The following is a 25,414-nucleotide window of genomic DNA, read 5'->3' on the forward strand; positions in this document are numbered from 1 at the left end:
CCAGCATCTCTCCCATTCCTTGGTAGGAGTTACACCAGGCCCTTCCAGTTTCACGCCCTCCCTTAGGTCGGGGTGGTCGATAGCACTCACAGGCCGCATGTGGGAAGGTTTATATGGCCTGTGCCCTTTGGCCACGCCAAAACCCCAGGGGCTCAAACTGGGATTGGGTCTTCTCCCAGCGCTCCAGTCTGGAGGGCTGCAATTCGGTCTCTCTTGATTAAGGGCCCCCATCTGGACCTGGGCCACATACTGTTCACTTTCAAAACTAGCATGGAGACATTCCTTTCTCAACAACCTTGTCTCCCCAACAAGCTGGCCAAACACAGCCGCTTGGTTATAGGACGGTTTAACTTTCTGAACAGCTTTCACTCCATCTGAGACCTCAAAGCTCTCCACACTGGATCTTTCAACAGGAAAGTCAGTGGATCCATTCACAACAGAAAATTTCTGGCTGTTAGGAACAGAGACTTTCTTGATTAAATCACTTTCACACCTTTCAGTTGCAGTAAACTGCTTGCAAAGACTCCATGAGGATTCCTTTCCCTAGGGCTTTTCTATGCAACAATTCACCCCTCACAGAAATTTTGCTCTTACCCTCTTTACCTAGGGCTTGCTCTAGAGGAACACTTTCCTGAGCAACAACAGGCTCTTTCTGGGTCTCACTTACATCCAGAATTACCTCTGGCCCATCAGGCGGATTCCTACACAATCCCCTTTCAGGCAAACTTACAGACTTCCTAGGTAAAAGGTCAGAAGCATTCTCCTTCCCTTTGCCACACACTAGCAATAGGCAAAATACAAGCAACAGGCAAAATATCAGAATTGTCTGGTCTCTGGGATTTTACATAGACACTAACTGGATGCGACCTAGTTACAGGGCCATTCTCCCGAGCAGACACAAACTTAGGACCCTTCTCTTCCTGGGCTTTAGCTGAATCCAGAACAAACTCTGAGACAACTGCACTACCTTCAACCATCACAGGCTGAAAGGCCCCTTCTGTCTGCTCCACAGACAAAGAAGAGCCGGACACACTTTCTCCTTTCCCAGACACACAGCTTGGGATCTCATTCCCCTTGTCCCGCACACAAGGCTGGTGACAGACAGCTGCTTGGAGACCGGGGTAGCTCCCTCCATAGGCAAGTCAATACCCCTGACAGACACAGGCACGTTTCCTTCACTGTCACAATTCTCCACCCAGCTAACAGGTAAGGTCCAAGGACACTCGTCTTCCACTCTCCTCGCCTTCCCCCACTGCTGACTAGACAAAGCCATCAGCTCACAAGGCTGCCCAGGCTCATCCAGACTTTCCTTACCAAGCACCTTGCCACTCCCAACAGATCCCCTGCCCTGCCTGTGTCTCCCCCCACTCAGCTGGGGTCTCAGCTCCCACTGTGCTCAGCGCTGCCCTTGCTGTCCCAGTGGGGGTAGGCAGCGAGCTTCCTGCTTTCCTCACTGCATCAGAGCCAGCGTGAGCCCCCTCTCCAGTATGCAAGGGAGGCGGGGAGCCCCAGGGGTCTGGTTACACGCAGGCAGGTAGCCTGAGCCGAGCAGCTCCTCCCCCCTGCCAGCCAGGTCATCTGCATTTTCACTGACCATTTCCCTCTCCCCCGATTGTTTTCCCTGGATTCAAATTCAAACCCTTGGCCGTTACAGGAGCAGGGCCTGGATCCTGTCCCAAAGAGACACAGTCACCCCACAACAGGGTCTCGCAGCTGGTATCCTGGAGCACCCCAACAGCCAGCCAGCCCCACCCCTCCTGTGTCTGCACAGGGATCTGGGCCATAGGCAGGGTGAGGGGCTTTGTCCCTGGGATCCTCACCCAGCTCACACAGCCCCTCAGCATCTGAGGCTGCACCACCCAGGGCCTGACAACGGTTCTCTCTGTCCCAGGATCTCACCACCCCAGAAATGTCTCCCCATTGACCATCATCTTCCACTCCCACTGGAGGTCCGAGGGGCCTGACCCCATGAAACTCCACACAGACATATAGGTTGGGGTCAGGAGTGGGAGCCTGTCCACCTCCCCACCCATCGGGCTGACGGAGTCTATGGCCTTGGGACACAGCAAGGGAGCTAGACACCGGGGCTTTTCCGCAGGGTCCCCCGGTTCAAATCGCCAGCCTGCTCAAAGGCAGTGAGGTGGCATCCACATCCCCCCCTCCTTAACCAGGGGCAGCAATTTAGTCTCAAGGTTCCCTGCGGAACTGGCCCCCCGGGGTCTATCCCCACTCACCCCTGGGGGGTCCCCTAGGCCTCTCCGCTCCACCACCGCCAGTTCATGCTGCTGCTGCTTCTGCAGCTCTTTCTTGGACTCTCGCTGTCTCTCACAGTCCTCTTGCTCTCTCGGACTCAGCTCCAATCCCGTCCGTCTCCGATCCGCCGATGGGGAACCCGATCGTGAAGACCCCTGTCTGGTCGGGGACAGGAGTCTTGGGGATGCCTGGCTACCACTCCAGCTGCTCCCAGATCCTGCTATAGCCCCATTTGGGGTCAGGAATCTGCTCCTTAGAGTGATCATCCTCCTCCAGCTGCACGATTAACTGTGCTTTGGTGAACTTTCCAATGCTCAACCCTCTCTTTTTGCACCGGGTTACAATGTCCTTCTTAAGGAGACGGTGACAGGCCATCACTTCGCTCTTCCCAAGTTGTTGTGGACTCACAGGCCTGTGTGCTTTCAGCTCCCCACAGTTTCCAGGGAGAACCCCAAGTATGCCAGCTTTCTCGAGGTCACCACCTCTTTGCCAGGGTCGAGCTGCAGACTCCTCTGCCCCTGGGACCGCTCGCTTCAATCCCCCGGGGAACCTTGTTACTGCAAAAGTCCTTCTCTCTCCCAGGACCAAGCCGCAGGCTCCTCCGCCCCTGAGACTGCTCACCGCAGTCCCCAGGGTGACCCCATTACTGCACAGTCCTTCTCGCTGGTCACACACTCCCAGGGGTTAACCGCCCCCCGAAACCGCTCCTCTCTGAGCCTTCAGCATGCCTGGTCCTTGTCAATCCCCCTTCGTTTTACTGCTCCCCAGTCACTTACTGCAGGAAGCACCATCCACGGGGTGCAGTACATCCCACCTCTACCACCAGTTGTCACGGAGTCCCTGGGCGGTGCTCTGGAACTGCTCCCCATGAAGCCAGTCAGGACTCTGGGGCAGTCGCCTTCCTGGGAGCAGCCTGTCTGCAGGACACACAGCTCACACAGTTTCCACCTTCCTGGATCTGACCTCAGAGCATTCAGCATCCTCTGCCCCTCCGTGCGCTTCCCACAGCGAGTCCGCCCAGGCGGGGCTCCTGGGGAAGCCAGAGGGTCCTGCCCCCCTTCTCCGCAGTCAGACGTGACTCTCAGCCAGCCAGTAAAACAGAGGTTTATTAGATGACAGGAACATGGTCTAAAACAGAGCTTGCAGGTGCAGAGAACGGGACCCCTGGGCTGGGTCCATTTTGGGGGGCAGTGACTCAGACAACCACGTCTGCACTTCACTCCATGTCCCCAGCCAGCCCCAAACTGAAACTCCCTCCAGCCCCTCCTCCTCTGGGCTTTGTCCCTGTCCTGGGCCAGGATGTCACCAGATTCCTTTGTTCTCCAACCCTTTAGCTCTCACCTTGCAGGGAGGAAGGGCCAGGCCATCAGTTGCCAGGAAACAGGGTTTTGGCCATTCTCTGTGTCCAGACTCCTGCACACACCTGCTCTCTAGGGCTCTGCAATGATCATACACCCTTATCCCACCCCCTAGAGATTTAAGAACTGCATAGGGGAAACTGAGGCACCCCCACACTATTCAGAGGTAACATTAAGAACAGTCCCACTTCGTCACAGGCATGGTGCCCCGAGCGGTGCCCATTGGAGCGTCCCTTGCTAGGGAGGTACTCCTGATCCCGTTCCCAGTTGGCCAGTGCCCAGGAAGGGGGCTGGAGGGGGTGGGCTGGAGGGCATCTTCCTGCCCTCCCTGTTGCCGTGTGCGGTGCCATCGTCCTGAGGCAGGATCCGGTTGGTTCTGGTAGCACAGTGACTCCTCCACCCACTGGGCTTTCCTGCTCAGCTGGGCACATGGTACTCGGGACTGGAGAAACAATGGGGCTGGGGCCCCTGTGCTGACTTAACCCAGCTGTTGAGTGGCTGCAGCATGCCTTCGAACCCAAACGGTGCACTAGCCCCAGGAGGGGAGTGGGGTCTGGTGGCTAGAGCGGGGGACTGGGAGCCAAGACTCCTGGGTTCTCTCCCTAGCTCTGGGAGGGGAGTGGGGTCTGGCGATTAGAGCAGGAAGCTGGGAGCCAGGACTCTTTCCCCGCAGCGCCTGGTGCCCTCCTGCCCCCAGGTGACGCTGTCTCTCTCCCCTGCAGCACTCCACCCTGGCCAGCAGCCGCTCGGAGAAGGGCTCGTCGTGGTCCAGCCGGTCGCTGGGTGCACGCTGCCGGAACTCCATCGCCTCCTGCACCGACGAGCAGCCCCACATCGGCAACTACCGACTCCTCAAAACCATCGGCAAGGGCAACTTCGCCAAGGTCAAGCTGGCCCGGCACATCCTGACAGGCAGAGAGGTGAGGTTGCGGGGGCCACGGGGCAGCACTCTGTGGGGTTGGAGGCTATAGGGTGGTCATGGGGCAGCGCTCCAGTGAGGGCAGGGGCAATGGCTCAGCGCTGCAGAGGGCCATGGGGCAGCGCGCTAGGGAGGGCAAGTAAGGGATACGGGGCGGGGGGGGGGCCCATGGGACAGCGCTCCGGGGAGAGCAGGGGACGTGGGGAGCCACGTGGCAGCACTCCACGGAGGGTGGGGGACGTAGTGGGGCTCTCTGGAGTAGTGTAAACTGAGGGGGTGCACAGGGGAGCTCAGATGTTGGGGGGGCACAGGGAAGATCTCCAAGGGGGGGCACTGGGAAGAGTGGGGGATGCTGAGGTGTCAGGGGCTGCTGGAGTATAGCACAAGTGCAGATGGGGCAGGGGAGTGGAGGAGCGTATGGGGCACAAAGAGGGAAGTGGGGGGCGCAGGCACTGAGTGCCCTAAACCCCCCCCCCCCGCCCCCCAGCCAGAATCTGGTTTGTTTGTAGGTGGCAATAAAAATCATCGACAAGACGCAGCTGAACCCCACGAGCCTCCAGAAGGTGAGCATGGGCGGAGGGGGAGGGGCCCCACACCCTGCAGGTGCTGGCAGACCCATGCCCTGGGGAGGGGGCAAAGTCCTGGCAGGGGCTGCGCTGCCCGGGGGCTGGGCCTGGAGGGACAGAGGTAGCCAGGCCTGGGACTGGCAGGACGGGCAGCAGCTCCAGGCCACCCTGGATGGGGGTCGCCCCCCACCTCCCGCTGGCTGCCCACGGCATAGCTCCGACGCCAGCGGCTGGGTTCCCAGGCTTCACAAAGAGCCCATTGTGCTCCGGGCTGGGGGAGGGGGGGCTCTGGCCCTGGCATTTGGGTTCCCCATGCCTGCGACTTCCTCACTGTGCTTCCTCCGTGAGCTCGGGTCCCATACCCAGCACCCCACCCCGCTATCCTAGGGAACCATCCCTCGGCCCTGCCTTGTGCCTCTCCGCGCAGCTAATCTGGGACACCCACCCCGCCCGGCACCTGACCCCTTTCCCATCCACCCCAGGACACCTGCCCCGCTCCTGTCCCCCACCTTGGGACACTACCAGCCCCAGCCCGCACTGGCTGCCCCAGCCCCTGGCATTGACACGGGCTCCCCTCCCTCAGATCACTGCTCTAATTAGTGCCCAGAGGCCAGACTGGTCGCTGTGGTAACAGCTGCTCCAGAGGCATCTCCAGGGGCTGCTAATTAGCAAAGGAGCTGTGGGTGGGGAGCAGATGAGAACAAACCCCTGAGCCAGCCCATCCCCTGCCATAGGGCCAGATCAGAGCCAGTGCTCCCCAAGGGGAAAGAGCCCGTGTCCCATTCCCTGTCCCCCTCAGCCACTCGCCCGCCATGGGGTCAGATCGGAGCCGGCACCCCCAGAGGGGAAAGGCCCCGTGTCCCCTTCCCTGTCCCCCTCAGCCACTCGCCAGCCATGGGCCAGATCACAGCCAGCGTCCCCCCCACCAGGGGAAAGAGCCCATGTCCCCTTCCCTGTCCCCCTCAGCCACTCGCCCGCCATGGGTCAGATCGGAGCCAGCGCTCCCCGAGGGGAAAGAGCCCATGTCCCCTTCCCTGTACCCCTCAGCTACTCGCCAGCCATGGGGTCAGATCGGAGCCAGTGCCCCCCAGAGGGGAAAGGCCCCATGTCTCATTCCCTGTCCCCTTGAACCAGTTGCTCCCCTGCCGTGGGGCTGGACTGGAGCCAGTGCCCCCTAGAGGGAAAGGCCCTGGGGGGCTAGAGGTGGTGGGGTAGGTGAGGAGGAGCTGTGAGGCTGTTTAACACCCCCACACACACACACACCCGTCTCTCTGCCCCCTGCAGCTCTTCCGGGAAGTGCGGATCATGAAGGGCCTGAACCACCCCAACATCGGTGAGCTGGGGTCCGGGGGTCTGGCTCTGGGGCTCAGCAGCATGGGGGCGATGGGGCCTGAGCAAATGACAGCCCCAAATACCCCGTCCCCCAGCCACAACAGCCTCTGCCAGTTGAGGGGATCCGGGCCCTGGCACCTCTGCTCGGTGGGCACTGCCCCTGCAGGTCCCTCAACTACAGGGGGTCAGAGCCCTCCTGTGTGTGTGTGGGGTGGGGGTCGGGAGGGTCAGGCCCCTCCCGTGATGGCGTGTGAGTGGGGGAGGGGCAGGCCTGTCCAGTGATGGGTCTGGGGCAAGGGAGAGACAGGCCCATCCTGTGAGAACATTTGGGACAGGTGTTGGGTGGGAGTCGGGCCGTCCTGTGGGGACATTGTGTAGGAGGGCCAGGCCCGGCCCATGAGGGGGTTTGGGAGGGAGGGTCAGGCCCATCCCAGGAGGGTGTTTGCGGGACTGTGACCCATATATTTCAGAGGAGGGTCTAGCACGCTCCGTGTGAGTGCAGAGGTTCTGGTCTGTGACAATGCAGCCGTGGGCACGTCTGCCGTCTCCCGGCTGGCGCGTGGGGCTGTCCGCAGGCTCCGGGGCTGTCTGCAGGCTCCAGGGCTTCTGGGAGCGAAGCGGGCTCTGGACAGGGCAGAGTTGTGGAGGGAGCAGACAGGCAGCAGCGAGGGGTAGAGTGAAGGCTGGTGACTGTGCAAAACTTCCCCGAGTATTTCCAGATGTTGGGGCTGGGTCACCCCCACTCCCTTTGCCCCAGCTGCCCAAGGGCGGGAGCTCCGGAGTGCAGGGAGCCTGGGCAGCCCCTAGCAACAGAGCTGAGGGGTTTGCCTGGGAATTTCCTTCTTTTTGCCATCACAGATCAGAGCTGTCTCTGCGGTGTCATGGCCCCCAGCCCTCTGGAAGGGATCCATGCTGTGCTGCGGAGGGCGTTTTCAGAGACGCCACTCCCCATCCCGCGTGGGGAGTAACCGTGCCGCCCTGTCCACACCACCAGGAGCTAGGGGCATTGGGGCTTGCACAGGGAGTGAAGAAGCTTCCAGCCTCACCATGGGAGAGACCCCGACCAGGGCCCCAGCGGCAGGCACCATGTGGGCTGTGCGGGTGAGAGTGGGGCTCGCTGGGCGATGTCGGGAGCTGGGCCTTGACCTGTGTCTCTCATTACAGTGAAGTTGTTTGAGGTGATAGAGACGGAGAAAACACTCTACCTGGTGATGGAGTATGCCAGTGCTGGTGAGAATGCCCCCTGCCGTGCCAGCAGCCCCTGCCCCGCCATCTGCTCCCCCAGGCCTGTGCCCTCTGCATGCCTGCAACCCCTGGGGGTGTCTGTGCTGCACCTGGAGTTCTGGACCCCTCTGTGTTCCCGCACCCCCTCTCTGCATGGCCCCCAGATCCCTCTGCCCGGCTCACCTCCAGTGTTCTATGGGCTACAGCCCCACCCAGCCTGCCCTGGGGTGCAGTCTGGCTCTGGGACCCTCTGAGCCTGTGGGTAGCGATGGGAGCCAGCCTGGCCCAGCACCCCAAAGGCCTCCCCAGCAGTCACAGCCTGGGGAGATAGACAGGCGTGGCGGGGAGGCAGGACCCCTGCCTGACATGTCCCCACCCCACCCCACCCCTCCCGACCACAGGTCCTGCCTGAGATATCCCCTCCCACCGCCCCCCCGACCAGGGGCCCTGCCCAGTGTGACCCCCCCCCCCAGCTTCTTTTGACGAGGAGCCTGTCTGGCGTGACATGCCCCCATTCCCTCCTGACCGAGGGCTCTGCCTGGTGTGACTCCCCCCACATCCCTGCCTGACCAGGGATTCTGCCTGGCGGGATGCGCTCTCTTCCCTCCCACAGCCCCTCCTGATCACAGGCCCTGCTTGGCTCCCCCCATGCTGCTAAAATTATCCTCGCTCTGTTTAAAATAAGCCAAGCCACTAGGCCCCTGCAGGTGCCACCCACCTGGCAGCTGCCTCCCTGGCGCAGGCTGGCACTGGGAGCCAGGCGGGGGGCGTACACATTCCCATCCATTCCAGTGGCTCCATGGGCGGCTCCCATCTGTGCCTGCGGGCTGGTGCCACCTGGGCTCAGGCTCATCCCATCGTGGACGCTGCAGGGTGCGGTTGGGTGGGCCAGTGTCGGGTGGGAGGCATGAACCCTGGCACAACCAGCCTGGTTGGCCGCTCTTGGGGAATGTGTGGGGTCTCCATGCCCCCCATGGCCCGCTGTAATAGACCCCCCCCGGCACTACCCCCTGCCACTACAGACTGCTCCTGACCGCACCCCCTCCCCGCAGGCGAAGTCTTTGACTACCTCGTGTCACATGGACGGATGAAGGAGAAGGAAGCCCGGGCAAAATTCAGACAGGTCAGGACAGAATGTGGACAGGGGAATGGACAAGAGCCCTGCCCACCCCAGCAGGGGGCGCTGTGGGGAGCAGGCAGGCGCTGGCTGTGGGGGGAGCTGGCAGCAGGGATTGTGGGGAGCGGGGTGGGAGTTCTCTGCACCCCTAGCCCCCGCCCTGTTGGGCACATCACTGTAGCTCAGGGTGGAGTCTCTGGTCAGCTCCAGCCTGAGGGATGAGGGCGGGGGGGGCTGTATGATCTGTGTGCTCTGTGGAGGGGCTGCGTGTGTGGTGCGGGGGGCTGCTGGCTCTGCACGTGGGGGCTGCGTGTTCCGTGGGGGGGCTGTGCTGATGGCTCGGGGGGGCTGCGTGTTCTGCACGTGGGGGCTGCGTGTTCCGTGGGGGGGCTGTGCTGATGGCTCGGGGGGGCTGCGTGTTCTGCACGTGGGGGGGGGCTGCTGGCTCTGCACGTGGGGGCTGCGTGTTCTGCGGGGAGGCTGTGCTGACGGCTCGGGGGGGCTGCGTGTTCTGCACGTGGGGGGGGGCTGCTGGCTCTGCACGTGGGGGCTGCGTGTTCTGCGGGGGGGCTGTGCTGACGGCTCGGGGGGGCTGCGTGTTCTGCACATGGGGGGGCTGCTGGCTCTGCATGTGGGGGCTGCGTGTTCTGTGGGGGGCTGTGCTGACGGCTCAGGGGGGCTGCGTGTTCTGCACATGGGGGAGCTGCTGGCTCTGCATGTGGGGGCTGCGTGTTCTGTGGGGGGCTGTGCTGACGGGTCGGGGGGGGGCTGCGTGTTCTGCGTGGGGGGGGCTGTGTGCTCTGTGGGGGGAGGCTGCGTTGCTGTGAGCTCGGGTGCAGCGTAGGGGGGCAGTCTGTGGGGCAGAGGCTGAGTGGTGTGTGTGGAGTAGGGGGAGGGGGCAGTGGAGAGTGGAGGGGCTCTGCTGCTGACCCTCTTGTGCAGGGATTCTCAAACTGGGGCTCATGACCCTTCAGGGGATCAGGAGTTATTACACCGAGGGTAATGAGCTGTCAGCCACAGCCCCCAAACCCCACTTCACCTCCGGCATTTAGAATAGCGTTAAATATAAAAAAGTGTTTTTAATTTGTAAGGGGGGTCGTCCTCGGAGCCTTGCTGTGTGAAAGGGGTCACCAGTACAAAAGCGTGAGAACCACTCTTCTTGTGTGTGGCGGGGTGTGTGTGTGGGGTGGGGGGAGGGTTTAAGGGCTCCCTGCTGGGAGCCGGCCTGGAAATCTGGATGGGCGCTGCCTTCCCAGCCATCGATCCCTGGCAGCAGAGCACTCGTCTTACAGGAGCAGTTCCCCTCCTGGGGGGCAGCGGGGGTGGGGGGAGCAATGGGGGGCAGAGGATGGCGTCCGTTAGTCCCATAGTCACTGCCAGCTCTGCCCCCAGATCGTCTCGGCCGTGCACTATTGTCACCAGAAGAACATCGTGCACCGAGACCTGAAGGTGAGTCACCCCACCCGGGTTCTGCCCCTCTCCCCACCCTGGGCACTGCGCCAGCATCCCCCCAGCCCCCCCGTGTACTTACCCTCCCCCCAGACCACACCAGACCTGAAGGCAAGAGCCCCTTTTTGCCCCAGCCCAGGCCCTCTCCCAGCACCCGCTCCCCCTTGTTCCCTCCCTCCCAGGCACTGCCCCTATCCTCCCACCCCCTCCCGCCCCGGCTGTGGGGGTGGGGCCTGACCCTGACGTACCCCAGCCCCCCAGCTGTGGGGGCGTGGCCGGACCCTGCTGTGCCCCCCATCCCCCCCCAGGCAGAGAACCTGCTGCTGGACGCCGATGCCAACATCAAGATCGCTGACTTCGGGTTCAGCAACGAGTTCACGCTGGGCTCCAAGCTGGACACGTTCTGCGGGAGCCCCCCCTACGCCGCACCCGAGCTCTTCCAGGGCAAGAAATACGATGGGCCCGAGGTCGACATCTGGAGCCTGGGGGTCATCCTCTACACCCTGGTCAGCGGCTCGCTGCCCTTCGACGGGCAGAACCTCAAGGTGAGCAGGGGGGCATGGGGGCACACAGGGATGGGGGTGTCTGGGGGGCACACAGGGATGGGGGGGTGTTGACTCAGGGGCATGGGGTCCTGGGGGGACATGGGGATGGAGGTGTTGGAGGGTATGGGGGTGGGGAGATGGGGGTACAGGGGGTCCTGGAGGGACACAGAGCTGTGGGTGTTGGGGGGGCATGGGGGTGGGGAGATGGGGGTACAGGATGTCCGGGGGGCATGGGGGTGGGGAAATGGGGGCACAGGGGGTCCTGGAGGGACACAGGGCTGTGGGTGTTGGGGGGGACATGGGGGTGGGGAGATGGGGGCACAGGGGGTCCTGGAGGGGACATGGGGGTGGGGAGATGGGGGCACAGGGGGTCCTGGAGGGACATGGGGCTGTGGGTGTTGGGGGGGCATGATGGCAGGGCCAGCGCTTAGCCCTGCGGAAAGGCAATCTCTAGCTCTGGCTGTGTTTTCTGCAGGGCCTTGTCCCCTGCATCAGAGAGGAGGCTCTGGGTCCCTATAGCCAGAGCCTGGGCACAGAGCTGGGGCCCAGGGGACCCTACAGCCTTGCTAGGCAGAGCCCAGTCCCTGCCCTTCATCGGAGTTGACCCCCCCTTTGTATGCGGAGGGGGAGGGGGGAACCCTTTGGGGCCAGTTCCTAGCCAAGTCCCTGGGGATGGCTCAGCAGGTCCCGGGCAGGCAGGGAGGCTGGCGGGGGGTCCCTGCCTGACTTGACCCTCCCTCATCCCCCCAGGAGCTGCGGGAGCGAGTGCTGCGAGGCAAGTACCGCGTCCCCTTCTACATGTCCACAGACTGCGAGACCATCCTGCGCCGCTTCCTGGTGCTCAATCCTGCCAAGCGCTGCACCCTGGAGGTGAGTGCCCCGGGGAGGGAACGCTGGCAGGGTGCCCCCGGGAGAACCGGGACCTCCCGGCATTCCCTGTGCTCAGTCCCTTGGCATTCCCCATTCCCTGTGCCCTCCATCGATCTGGGTCGGTTACACCCTGCCCGGAACAACCTATTGGCAGCCCCCAGACAGTGCGGTGCCTCCCAGCCCCGCCTCTGCTCCTGGAGTAACTGTTTAACCCTTTACACCCTGTGCAGAGCAGTGCAAAGCCCAGAGGGAAACCGAGGCACACAGGGGCATCATAATAATATTACCAACATTCCCACTTCCTCACCCTGCTGCTCCTGTGCTCTGTGGCTCCATTTACCCAGCCCCCCCAACTCTGTCCGTGGAGCTGGGATGCCATCTTTGCCCTCTGCTCTGCACTGTGCCCCCCGAGTGGCAGCAATCCCCATGAGAGCGAGCTCTCATTAAGCTGTTTCTGCCTGCACGGGGCCCTGCCTGGCGCTGTCTCCCCAATGACTGTAATTAGTGTAATTGACTCAGGGGATAATTACAGGGTGTCTGAGACCCAGGCAGGCTCCGTGCAGCCCCCACAGAGCTCAGCCCCCTGCGCGGGTGGGATCTGCAGAGCCAGCAGGGAGTCCCTGGGGAGGTGCGGCTCCTGCAGGCCATGGGAGCTCCCTGGGGGCCAGAATTTGGGCTGTCGGGCTCCCTAACCCACAGCATCTCTAGACACACAGCAGGGATGGGGCCCAGGTGCACTGGAAGGAGTGCACTGAGTCCTTTGTCTCTGCTCCTGGTCTGCAGGCCCTGCCGGGGATGGAGGGTCTGCCCAGTGGTGGGAAGACACAGCCTGTTCCCCAGCGGGGAGATGCAGGCTGCGTCCTGAGGGGTGCCAGGGGGGAGATTCTGCCCTTGTCCCGCTGGGGGTAGGGGTCTGATGGGTGCCTGGCAGGGAGAGACAGGCCCTGTCCTGGGTCGGGGGCAGAGTGATGGGTGCCGGGCAGGGAGACTTCCCATGGGGTTGATGGGTGTGTGGCGGAGGGAAGACGCAGTCCTTGTCCTGTGGTGTGTGGCGGGGGCGGGGGTTGATGGGTAAGTGGCAGGGGCAGATGCAGCCCCTGTCCCGGTTGTGGAGCGGGAGGAGTGCGTAGTGACATGGCCCTTCCTCCAGTGCGGAGGCGTGTGTGTATGATGGGTGCGTGGTGGGAGGCAGACGCGGCCCTTGTCCCGGTTGTGGGGGGGGCGGCGATGGGTGCGTGGCAAGGGGCAGTCGTGTCCCCTGTCCCCATGGGAGGGAGGGTGAGGGGTGCTTGGTCTCGAGATGCAGCCCCCCCACCAGAGAGGCCCGAGACCTCCTAATGCATCCCTTCTCTCTCAGCAAATCATGAAGGACAAATGGATCAACATCGGCTACGAGGGCGACGAGCTGAAGCCCTACAAGGAGCCTGAGGAGGATTTTGGGGACACCAAGCGCATCGGTGAGGGTCCAGGGCTCTGCTGTGCTGAGTGAGCACCACTGTCTGGACCCTGATGACCAAGGGGGGAACGCCTATTGGGGGAGCATTTGTCCGCAGTCCCTCTGAGGTTCACGGCGGGGCTCTGCTTGGCACCAGCTAGGGGAGGGCTCACTGAAGTGGCCTGAGCTGACTGGCTGTGGGACAGAGCGAGACTACGGCCCCACGGCCTGGACCCTTGTCCGACCTCCCCCCCCCCCCCCAGGGCAGCTGCACAGGGTCCCAGGGCCGGGACATGGCCCCTTCATCCCAGCCCCGACAGGGCTCAGAAGTACCTGGGCAAATGGGCGCTGCCCATGGGCCTATCATCTAGCCCAGGGGACACACGGGGCTTGTGCCATCTGGCGGGGGCTGGACACTGCATGGCACCTGCCCCGGCAGGGGTGGGGGTGGTGTCTGTGCCAGAAGTGAATCCAACCCCTCTCTTCCAGAGGTGATGGTGGGAATGGGATACACCCGCGAGGAGATCAAGGAAGCCCTGAACAGCCAAAAATACAACGAGGTCACGGCCACCTACCTCCTGCTGGGCAGGAAGAACGAGGTGAGTGCAGGCCCAGGGGAACCTGGGGGCTGATCTGGAGGTGGGGAGGACCCGTGGGGAGCCTGTGATGCATTTCCCCTGGGATGCAACCTGGAACTGGGGTATCGCTGAACCCTCTGTCTCGCCAGTCTGGGCTCCCTTTTAAGTGATTATATGTAATAGCATACAGATCAAAGTACGTTACCATAAAAAATAAAACCGCAATCTAAATTCTCTAAACTGGATAGGATTAAACAGTTAGATAGTACAAACTGTCCACCCAGCTTCCCTACACAGGCAGGCTTCCTTCTTTCCTGCCTGGCACCCCCCATTCAGTCTTTGTTCCTAAGGTGTTTCCAGGTGTTGTGTTGAGAGGGAGTGAGGCTCTCCCGGTTGAACTGACTTCCCCCTTTTATAGTTTATTCCATGTGGAAGGAGCTTCTTTGTTTCAAGCCAAGCCCCCAACCCAGTGTGTGGAAAAACACAGGCACTAAAATGGAGTCCAGTGTCCCCTTATCTAGTCACATGCCCTTTTATGCTTCGATGAGTCACTTTCTCCGGACCAGTCACAATTATAGACCTCTGTCATATAACTCCATAGTTCAAAGATGAGCAGTCCCTGTCTTTCTAATCTCTCCTAATGTAGAAGCTGTTCCATTCCCCCCTCATCATTATTGTTGCCTTTCTCTGTATCTTTTCCAACTCTAATATATCTTTTTTTGAGATGGGGTGACCAAAGCTGCACACATTAGTCAAGGTGTGGGTGTACCATTGATTTATATAGTGGCATTTATATAGTGATATTTTCTGTCTTATTATCTATCCCTTTCCTAATGGTTCCTAACATTCTGTTCGCTTTTTTGACTGCCGCTGCACGCTGAGTGGATGTTGTCAGAGAGCTATCCAAGATCTCTTTCTTGAGTGCTAACAGCTAATTTCAATGCCATCATTTTGTATGCATAGTTGGGATTATGTTTTCCAATGTACATGTGTGACGTGACAGCATTACTTTGCATTTATCAACATTGAATTTCATCTGCTATTTTGTTGTCCAGTTTAGTGAGGTCCTTGTGTTTAATGAGGTCCCTGTGTAACTCTTCGCAGCCAACTTTGGACTTAACTATCTTGAGTAATTTTGTATCATCTGCAAATTTTGCCACCTCACTGTTCACCCCTTTTTCTAGATCATTTATGAATATGTTGAACGCACAGGTTCCTGTACAGATCCCTGGGGGACCCCGTTATTTACCTTTGTCCACTGTGAGAACTGACCATTTATTCCTACCCTTTGTTTCCTGTCTTTTAACCAGTTACTGATCCATGAGAGAACCTTCCCTCTTATCCCAGGACTGCTTACTTTGCTTTAGAGCCTTTAGTGAGGGAGGCTTTCTGAAAATCCAGGAACACTATATCCACGGGATCACTTCATGCTTGTTGACCGCCTCAAAGAATTCTAGTAGATTGGGAAAGCATGATTTCCCTTTACAAAACCCATGTTGACTCTTCCCCAGCATATCACGTTTATTTGTGTGTTTTTTACTATAGTTTCAAACAGTTTTGCCTGGGTCTGAAGTTAGGCTCACTGGCCTGTAATAGCCAGGATCACCTCTGGAGCCTTTTTTAAAAATTGGCATCACATTAGTTACCCTCCAGTCATCTGGTACAGAGGCTGATGTAAGCAATAGGTTACATACCACAGTTGTTGTTCGAATGATGGTCCCTATTCTCTTCCACGGAGGGTTGTACACACGTGCCATGAATCCAGAGCTGGAGATTTTGAAAGTAGTAGTGTCCCTTGGTCCACACATGCGTACTCGCTACGCTTCATGGTTTTGTCTGAGACGATAAAGGGCAGGGCGGGCTGACCATGCCCTCATTTCCTTCTCACTGCCGCATGGTCCGAATGTGATGCACTTTCTAAAATGCAGGGGGGAAAAGATGGTTTTCTACCTGTACATGGTTAGTATTTTTGTTGGTTTTACAGTAATTTAGTTTTTAGGATTGTTAGGGACTTCAGGATGCCATTCTACCCGTCTCCTGCTCTCCCACTTCACCCTCCCTAGCAACCAGGTCTGGGTACTGAGTTATGCCGAAGACATGGGGGTTCAGGATCTGCACCTCCTGCCATCACTCATTCTTGGTCAGTGACGAGCTAAGCACTGCCTTTACTGCTTGGGAGAAGCCCATGTTGCTTTCAGGTGCCATATCTGCCTCTCCTGCCCAAGCCGTACCCGGGCAGGCTGGGCTCTCTGCCTCAAGAACCACCTCATGGAGGTCGCCATGAGACCGCAGTCAGACCCCGGCTAGGGACTGCCCCCACAGTACATCAGCCTGAGAAGCCCAGGAGTGCACCTCCTACCACGGAGACCAGGTCCGGTTCAACTGGTACCAGTGCTATGGACCCAGGCAAGGGCCGAGTTGTCAGGCTGAGACACATGTGCATAACATGGCAGGGAGTCTTCCTCCAGGCCCAAAAAGGACACTGCATCGCCTACAGGTTCCAGCCACGGAGAAGCAGCATGTTCCAAGGCTTACAAGACATCACACAGAATGCCAGCTCCACCATGCCATGCACCCTTTCCAGGTCAGTCGGTGCCACTGAAGTCAAGAAAACCCTGGGTTCTGCGGAAGTGCTCCATTCCAGCTCTGCTTCCGGTTGCGGGGCACATGCCAGGAGCACCAGGGACGCAGAAGTCAGCACCCGAGCCACAAGAGCTCTCTGCATTGGAGGCGGTGAAGTGCCTTCGTCTTCAGGTGCAGTTGCCACCGAAGAGGGTATGCTTTCCTACCTTGAACTTACCTCCTTTGGGTCATGTTCCCGCCTGCTCTCTATGGCTCCTGTGGTTCCGAGAGTTCCACAGGCTCTGGCTTCTCGACATCGGAGGACTCGGACAGAGCACAGGGTCCGCCCCTCCCGTAACGTCGCTATGACTATCCAAAGGTTCCACCGGCTCAGTGGCAGTACCCGCCCTTTCCCCAGCAAGGGAGCCATTGGTGCCTCACTCATGACGATCACGTGACAAAGGGGACTTAGATCCCTCAGGAATCGAGGATGCACATCAACGTCCTGGAGTTTCGAGTTGTGCGGAGGGCATCCCGCGCCACGCATTTCTCCCATCCATTCACATGGTCACCAGCGCTTTGCGAGGAAGCAGTTCCTCTGTGGGTCGCCTACAAGATCCTGTTGTCAGCAGCCTATCTCCCCGGGAATCAGAACGTGATTGCAGATTCTCTGAGCCAGCAGTTCATGGGCGCTCCACGACACCGTGGTTGCCGACATTTCCACTTGCGGGGACACTCCAACTACCAGAGTCCTTTTTGCCTCCCATGCCAACAGCAAAGGCACCCAGTACTCCCTGGGGAGGGGGGTGGGGCAGGGCTCGGCACCCGCTCTCAAGGCAATGCCCTAGTCATCCACTGGTCAGACCATATCAATTGCACCTTTTCTTCCCTACCGCTCCTGCCACATGTTCTATGCAAGATCGGACAGGAGAGAGCAACAGTCATTCTGAGAGGTCTCAGAGTAGCAGCTGTGTTAGTCTGTATTCGCAAAAACAACAGGAGGACTTGTGGCACTTTAGAGACTAACCAATTTATTTGAGCATAAGCTTTTGTGAGCTACAGCTCACTTCATCGGATGCATTCAGTGTAAAATACAGTGGGGAGATTTATATACATAGAGAACATGAAACAATGGGTGTTACCATACACACTGTAAGGAGAGTGATCACTTAAAGTGAGATATTACCAGCAGGGGAGCGGGGTTGAGGGGGGGAGCCTTTTGTAGTGATAATCAAGGAGGGTCATTTCCAGCAGTTGACAAGAACGTCTGAGGAACAGTGTGTGTGTGTGTGGAGGGTGAGATAAAAATGGGGAAATAGTTTTACTTTGTGTAATGACCCATCCACTCCCAGTCTCTATTAAAGCCTAAGTTAATTGTATCCAGTTTGCAAATTAATTCCAATTCAGCAGTCTCTCTTTGGAGTCTGTTTTTGAAGTTTTTTTGTTGAAGTATTGCCACTTTTAGGTCTGTAATTGAGTGACCAGAGAGATTGAAGTGTTCTCCGACTGGTTTTTGAATGTTATAATTCTTGACGTCTGATTTGTGTCCATTTATTCTTTTACGTAGAGACTGTCCAGTTTGACCAATGTACATGGCAGAGGGGCATTGCTGGCACATGATGGCATATATCACATTGGTGGATGTGCAGGTGAACGAGCCTCTGATAGTGTGGCTGATGTTATTAGGCCCTATGATGGTGTCCCCTGAATAGATATGTGGACACAGTTGGCAATGGGCTTTGTTGCAAGGATAAGTTCCTGAGTTAGTGGTTCTGTTGTGTGGTGTGTTGTTGCTGGTGAGTATTTGCTTCAGGTTGGGGGACTGTCTGTAAGCAAGGACTGGCCTGTCTCTCAAGATTTGTGAGAGTGATGGGTTGTCCTTCAGGATAGGTTGTAGATCCTTGATGATGCATTGGAGGGGTTTTAGTTGGGGGCTGAAGGTGATGGCTAGTGGCATTCTGTTATTTTCTTTGTTGGGCCTGTCCTGCAGTAAGTGACTTCTGGGTACCCTTCTGGCTCTGTCAATCTGTTTCTTCACTTCAGCAGGCGGGTATGGTAGTTGTAAGAATGCTTGATCGACATCTTGTAGGTGTTTGTCTCTGTCTGAGGGGTTGGAGCAAATGCGGTTGTATCACAGAGCTTAGCTGTAGACAATGGATCGTGTGGTGTGGTCCAGATGAAAGCTGGAGGCATGTAGGTAGGAATAGCGGTCAGTAGGTTTCCAGTATAGGGTGGTGTTTATGTGACCATCGCTTATTAGCACTGCAGTGTCCAGGAAGTGGATCTCTTGTGTGGACTGGTCCAGGCTGAGGTTGATGGTGGGATGGAAATTGTTGAAATCATGGTGGAATTCCTCAAGGGCTTCTTTTCCATGGGTCCAGATGATGAAGATCTCATCAACGTAGTGCAAGTAGAGTAGGGGTATTAGGGGACGAGAGCTGAGGAAGCATTGTTCTAAGTCAGCCATAAAAATGTTGGCATACTGTGGGGCCATGCGGGTACCCATAGCAGTGCCGCTGATTCGAAGGTATACATTGTCCCCAAATGTGAAATGGTTATGGGTGAGGACAAAGTCACAAAGTTCAGCCAACAGATTTGCCGTGACATTATCGGGGATACTGTTCCTGACAGCTTGTAGTCCATCTTTGTGTGGAATGTTGGTGTAGAGGGCTTCTACATCCATCGTGGCCAGGATGGTGTTTTCAGGAAGATCACCGATGGATTGTAGTTTCTTCAGGAAGTCAGTGGTGTCTCGAAGGTAGCTGGGAGTGCTGGTAGCATAGGGCCTGAGGAGGGAGTCTACATAGCCAGACAGTTCTGCTGTCAGGGTGCCAATGCCTGAGATGATGGGGCGTCCAGGATTTCCAGGTTTATGGATCTTGGGTAGCAGATAGAATACCCCAGGTCGGGTTCCAGGGGTGTGTCTGTGCGGATTTGTTCTTGTGCTTTTTCAGGGAATTTCTTGAGCAAATGCTGTAGTTTCTTTTGGTACCCCTCAGTGGGATCAGAGGGTAATGGCTTGTAGAAAGTGGTGTTGGAGAGCTGCCGAGCAGCCTCTTGTTCATATTCCGACCTATTCATGATGACAACAGCACCTCCTTTGTCAGCCTTTTTGATTATGTTGTCAGAGTTGTTTCTGAGGCTGTGGATGGCATTGTGTTCTGCATGGCTGAGCTTATGGGGCAAATGATCGCTCTGTTCTGGCCTCGCCAGTTCTGGTTTCCGTCCTTCTCTGCACGTCAGTGCTGTGACGAAGTGGGACTGTTCTTAATGTTTTATCTGAATAGTGTGGGGGTGCCTCAGTTTCCCTTATGCAGTTCTTAAGTCTCTAGGTGGTGGGATAAGGGTGTATGATGGTTGCAGAGCCCTAGAGGGCAGGTGTGTGCAGGGGTCTGGACAGAGAGAATGGCCGACACCCTGTTTCCTGGCAACTGATGGCCTGGGCCCTTCCCCCCTGCAAGGTGAGAGCTAAAGGGTTGGAGAACAAAGGAATCCAGTGACCTCCTGGCCCGGGAAAGGGACAAAGCCCAGAAGAGGAGGGGTTGGAGGGTGAGTCAGCTGGGGCTGGCTGGGGACATGGAGTGAAGTGCAGATGTGATTGTCTGGCTCACTGCCCCCCAAAATGGACCCACCTGAGGGGTCCTGTTCTCTGTACCTACAAGCTCTGGTTTAGACCATGTTCCTGTTCTCTAATAAACCTTCTGTTTTACTGGCTGGCTGAGAGTCATGTCTGACTGCGAAGTTGGGATGCAGGACCCTCTGGCTTCCCCAGGACCCCGCCTGGGCAGACTCACTGTGGGACGGACAGAGGATGCTGAATGCTCCGAGGTCAGACCCAGCAAGGAGGAAGCCGTGTGAGCTGTTTACCCTGCAGACAGTCTGCTCCCAGAGAAGAGGCTCCCCCAGAGTCCTGCCTGGCTGCGTAGGGAGCAGTTCCAGAGCATTGCCCAGGGACTCCATGACAAGTCCGTCCCCCACTTCTGCTGCCAATGTTCCCAGAGCTGCTCACACTACATAGAGGAAGGATCTGGCATCCTGATCCATAGACGCTCCCCATAAAAGCTTGTTTTTTGGGTGGGCATCTTCACTAGAATGGGACTATTTGTCGGCAGGGCAAGACATCCTCTCTAGTAGCAGGAAAGAGGCCACAAGGCTCCTAACGGGCCAAGAGGAAGCATCCTGAGGACATGGACATTCCCCTTCTTCTGGACTGCCTTCTGTCCCTGAAGGCGTCAGAACTCGCACTCAACTCCATCAAGGCGCATGTAGCGGCTATCTGTGCCTTCTATCCCCTGTGGAGGGGCGCTCTGTCTTTGCACGCCCCTTGACTAGCAGGCCTTGAAAGGGCCTCCTATGGACTTATCTGCCCATTCAACTCATCGCTCCCCAATGGGACCTCCGCCTTGTCCTCACGCCATTGATAAAACCACCCTTTGAACCTCTGGCCTCCAGCTCTCTGTCTCTCCTTTCCATGAAGGCCGCCTTCCTGGTAGTTATTACTACCCATCTCATGGTAGGCAAACTGGGGGCCATGACAGCGGATCCCACATTCCTTAAGGACAAGGTTTCCCTGTGTCTGCACCCAAGTTTCTGCCAAAGGTTGTATCCTGTTTTCATGTCAACCAGCCCGTACGCTTACCTGCCATCTTTCCAAAGCCTCACGCCTCGGCAGAGGAGCGGCACCTTCACTCTCTTGACCATTCAGCAAGACTCCTAGATTGTTTATGGCGATAGCTGACAGGATTAAGGGGCAGGCAATCTCCACACAGAGGATCTCTAAGTGGGTTTCGGCGCACATTACCCTCTGCTATTGGCTGTCAGGACTGTCTCTGCCCCTTGGGGTACGAGCCCATTCCACAAGAGCACAAGCATCGGCTACGGCCACGTTTCACGACATGCCGCTTACAGACATGTGGGGTGGCCCCGTGGAGCTCGGTACGAACCTTCTCTTCTCATTACACCTTGGTGTGAGACTCTGCAACGGATGCCTCGTTCGGCACAGCTGTTCTCCATTCCACAGTTCTGTCCTCTTCCTCGCACCCTCCTCCTGACTGGGTGCTGCTTGTTAATCACCCTCAAGGGAACACAATAGAGACCATCACTTGAAGGAGGAGGAGGTTCCTTACCTGTAACTGGAGGTTCTTCGAGAGGTGTGGTCCCTATCTGAATTTCAGTCCCACCCTCCTTCCCCTCTGCTGCGGGTCTGTGCCATTTGCAGTGGAGAAGGAACTGAGGGTGCAGTCAGTCCACCCCGCCCTTTTATTACCTCATATGAAACCATGAGGCGGAGCAAGGGCGCATGTGGGGACCAACGGACACTACTGCTTCCAAAATCTCTGGCCCAGACACATGGCGCATGCGTATAACCTTCAGTGGAATTCAGATAGGGATCACACCTCTCGAAGAACCTCCAGTTACAGGTAAGTAACCTCTTGGCAGTTCTGCGATTTCATATTTGAGTTCCTTCAGAACTCTTGGGTGATGCCATCTGGGCCTGGTGGCTTATTACTATTTAATTTATCAATTTGTTCCCAAACCACCTCTATTGACACCTCAATCTGGGACAGTTCCTCAGATTTGTCACCTAAAAAGAATGGCACTCAGGTGTGGGAAACTCCCTCACATCCTCTGCAGTGAAGACCGAAGCAAAGAATTCAATTAGCTTCTGCACAACGGCCTTGTCTTCCCAGAGGTACTCCTTTAGTACCTGCATTGTCCAGCAACCCCACGGACTATTAGCTAGGTTTCCAGCATCTGATGTGGTTTACATTTTTTTTGCTGCTTGTGTTTTTTGCTAGATGCCCTTCAAATTCGTTTTTTCGCCTTCCTAGTTACACTTTTACACTTGCCTTGCCAGAGTTTAGGCTCCTTTCTGTTTCCCTCAGTAGGATTGTGACTTCCAGTTTTTAAAGATGTCTTTTTGTCTCTAACCATCTTCGTTATTCCGCTGGTTAACCATGGGCGTGTTTTGCTCCGCTTCCCGATTGGGGGTGGGGGAGGTATACATATAGTTTGAGCCTCTGTGATGGGATTTTGAGGCAGGGTGAAATGTACCAGCGATTCTGAACTGGGAAGGGCAGCAACCACATAGGGCAGCTGCCAGCTCCATGCCCTGCAGCCAGATCTTGGCTGCAGGGGCCAGAGTCACGGAGTCACAGGGGCTGGTCTGTTCCCCAGTCTGTGATCAGTCTCCTGGGAGTGACCCCTTTAGTGGGCCGGGCCCCAAGAACCTCCCCAGTTGCACAGGGCCAGGCAGGACAGCAAGACTGGGCCTTGGGCACCAGCGACGCTGTCTCCCTGCAGCAAGTCCAGCCCAGTCTGTGCCCTGCGGAACCCTGCACCGTTCCCTTCCACGGCTGCACGATGCTCCCAGGAGTGTCACAGTGACACTGGCAGTCTCTCCAGAGCAAGGCAGCCATGAGTTAGCCCCTGGCTCCTGCCTCTGAGCAGCCTGGGTCTGCGCAGAGAGGCCGAGGCTAAGCCAGAGACCAGCCTGGCCAAGCCTGAGGAACCAGCCAAGCAGGGATGGCTCCCTCCCTCATCTCCCTTAGCTCCCCAGGTCTGGGCTTCTGAGCTCCTCCAGAAGGCAGCCTGTATCCCAGTCCCTGAGCCCTTGTTCCCCAGGCCTGCCAGCCAGGTTTCCTGCTGCTACTTGTGGATGGTTCATTCTTCAGCAGGGTCTTTGTGTTGCTGGACCCACTGTTGAGCCTGTTCTTCAAAGGCTTAATTTGTTCCCCCAGACAGACAGCTATCCCCTCCACACATGCACACTGTTAACCCTTTTGCAGCCACTGGGCAGCCGTGCAACATACAGAGGGAAACTGAGGCATGCCTCAGCTTCATCTAACCATTACAGAAAACTTCCACTTCGTTACCAAGGGCAACTCGGGGGAGTCCGTGGCGGGATCTGGGCTTGGGGAGCAGCGCCCAGGAGTGGGCCCAGGAGGCCAGGGATGACTGACCTGGCAGCAAACAGGACACAGCCCCCAGGTTTCTCTCCTGGAGAGGGCTGTGGCTCAGCCTCCCTTCTCCAAACTGGGCCAGGCCCAGCCCTGGTGCAAGGACGAGGGGGGGAGCAGCTCCCGCTCCTGTTAGGCAGGAGCTCCCCAGGCAGACGTGGATCGCTGGCCGTGCTGGGGGCATGATGGCTTGGTAGCACCGTACGGCGGGTTGGCCACGGGCGCCAAGGAGCTGGCTCTAGGGGGCACCCTAGGATCAACTTCCACCTCTGGCCAGCGTCACCCACCTGGACTCCAGCCAGCGGCTAGGTGCAGGGCTGGGCTGCCCAGCGGGGGGTAACAGGTGTCCTCTCCCGGCAGGTGGAGGGGAGCGAGTCGCACACAGGCAGCAGCCTCTCCCTGGCCCGGGTGCGGGCGCCCAGCGAGGTGTCCAATGGCACCAGCAAGTCGTCCTCCCATGGCAAGAGCCAGCGCAGCTCCTCCACCTACCACCGGCAACGGCGGCACAGTGACTTCTGTGAGTGCCAGGCTGCCCCGCGGCCCCCGCCCACAGCAGCGGGCCCCTGGCTCTGAGGCCCCTGTACGCTGAGGGCCACCGGCTGTGCAGAACCCCATGGGGCACCGGGGTGAAAGGGCAGCTGGGCGCCAGGGGCTGCCCAGGGGTTCTGGGGCACGGGTACGGAGGGTTGTGCGGAGTTCAGGGGAGAGCTCAGGGCTGTGGGGAGTTCGGGAGGGGAGTGGGCAGTGAGTTTGGGGAAGGGGTCAGGGCTGTGGGGGGCAGTGGGGAGTTTGAGGGAGGGATCAGGGCAGTGAGGGTCTGTGGGGAGATGGGAGTTTGGGGGGAGGGGTCAGGGTAGTGGGGGGCCGTGGGGAGTTTGGGGGGAGGGGTCAAGGTAGTGGGGGGCCGTGGAGAGTTCAGGGGGAGGGGTCAGGGCAGTGGGGGCTGTGGGGAGTTCGGGAGGGGAGTGGGCAGTGAGTTTGGGGGAGGGATCAGGGCTGTGGGGGGCTGTGTAGAGTTCAGGGGAGGGGTCAGGGCAGTGAGGGGCCATGGGAAGATGGGAGTTCAGGGAAGGGGCCAGGGTAGTGGGGGGCTGTGGAGAGTTCAGGGGGAGGGGTCCGGTCAGTGAGGGTCTGTGGGGAGAAGGGAGTTTGGGGGGAGGGGTCAGGGTAGTGGGGGCCGTGGGGAGTTCAGGGGGTGGGGTCAGGGCAGTGGGGGCTTTGGGGAGTTCAGGAGGGGAGCGGGCACTGAGTTTGGGGGAGGGGTCAGGGCTGTGGGGGGCAGTGGGGAGTTCGAGGGAGGGGTCAGGGCAGTGAGGGTCCGTGGGGAGACGGGAGTTTGGGGGGAGGGGTCCGGGCAGTGGGGGGCTGTGGGGAGATGGAAGTGGGGAGTTCAGGGCAGTGGGGGGCTGTGGGGAGTTCAAGGAAACTGTGACTGAGTAAAACCCTATGGGACAACAAGGTGGAGTCCCCAACGCCAGCCACCCCCGCCTGCTGCCCCCTCTACCCAGGCTGGGTGGCAGCCAAGGCTGCCGTGCTCCCAGACAGGATGTCAGAGCTATCCCCTGCCTGCAGGTGGCCCCTCGCCGGTCCCCATGCACCCCAAGAGGAGCCCCACAAGCACCGGGGAGGCAGAGCTGAAGGAGGAGCGGATGCCCTCGCGTAAGGCCAGCTGCAGTGTGGTGAGCAGCGGGCGCGGGATCCCCCCCTCCAGCCCCATGGTGAGCAGCGCCAACAACCCCAACAAATCCGAGATCCCTGACCGGCGCAAGGACAGCACCATCAACACGGTGAGGGCGTGTGCTGGGGCAGGGGGTGGGCTCCAGGACGGACAGCAGGGGTGGGGAAGTGGGGTGGAGAAGGGGACAGGCAGAGGGATCTGGCAGGAATGGTATGGCCAGCTGGGCTGGGTGACAGGGTGGTGTGTGCCCCAGGGGATGGGGAGCGGGGCAAGGTGCCAGGGGGAGCAGCATGTGCCCCTGGGAGGGATGGAGGAGTGTTGTGTGCCCCCAGGGGGGACAGGCAGTGGGGCGGGGGCCAGCGGTGTGTGCCCCCGGGAGGGATGAGCAGTGGAGCCGGGGAAAGTGGCGTGTGCCCCTGGGGGATGGCCAGGGTGCTTTGGGGAGCAGCGTGTGCCCGTAGGGGACCAACACAGTGTTTTGGGGAGCAGCATGTGCCCCCGGGGGAAGGGCAGGGTACCTTGGCGGGTGGTGTGTGCCACGGGGCATGGGCGGTAGGGGGGGTGCCAGG

The 25,414-nt window shown here is 58.7% G+C and overlaps 1 protein-coding gene across 1 annotated transcript in view; it reads left to right on the forward strand.

Annotated features, from left to right (window-relative positions):
• Positions 1 to 25,414, forward strand: part of MARK4 (microtubule affinity regulating kinase 4) — a 58,718-nt gene that overhangs the window by 25,498 nt on the left and 7,806 nt on the right. Inside the window, exons 2-13 of the mRNA XM_077840367.1 lie at positions 4,334 to 4,531; positions 5,040 to 5,093; positions 6,381 to 6,429; positions 7,593 to 7,658; positions 8,705 to 8,775; positions 10,162 to 10,218; positions 10,527 to 10,763; positions 11,514 to 11,633; positions 12,991 to 13,090; positions 13,558 to 13,667; positions 23,528 to 23,684; positions 24,740 to 24,954. Of these exons, the coding sequence (XP_077696493.1) occupies positions 4,334 to 4,531; positions 5,040 to 5,093; positions 6,381 to 6,429; positions 7,593 to 7,658; positions 8,705 to 8,775; positions 10,162 to 10,218; positions 10,527 to 10,763; positions 11,514 to 11,633; positions 12,991 to 13,090; positions 13,558 to 13,667; positions 23,528 to 23,684; positions 24,740 to 24,954 (1,434 nt within the window). The remainder of the gene's footprint in view (positions 1 to 4,333; positions 4,532 to 5,039; positions 5,094 to 6,380; positions 6,430 to 7,592; positions 7,659 to 8,704; positions 8,776 to 10,161; positions 10,219 to 10,526; positions 10,764 to 11,513; positions 11,634 to 12,990; positions 13,091 to 13,557; positions 13,668 to 23,527; positions 23,685 to 24,739; positions 24,955 to 25,414) is intronic.

Source organism: Eretmochelys imbricata, chromosome 23 (genome assembly GCF_965152235.1).
Source record: "Eretmochelys imbricata isolate rEreImb1 chromosome 23, rEreImb1.hap1, whole genome shotgun sequence".
Taxonomy (NCBI): domain Eukaryota; kingdom Metazoa; phylum Chordata; order Testudines; family Cheloniidae; genus Eretmochelys; species Eretmochelys imbricata.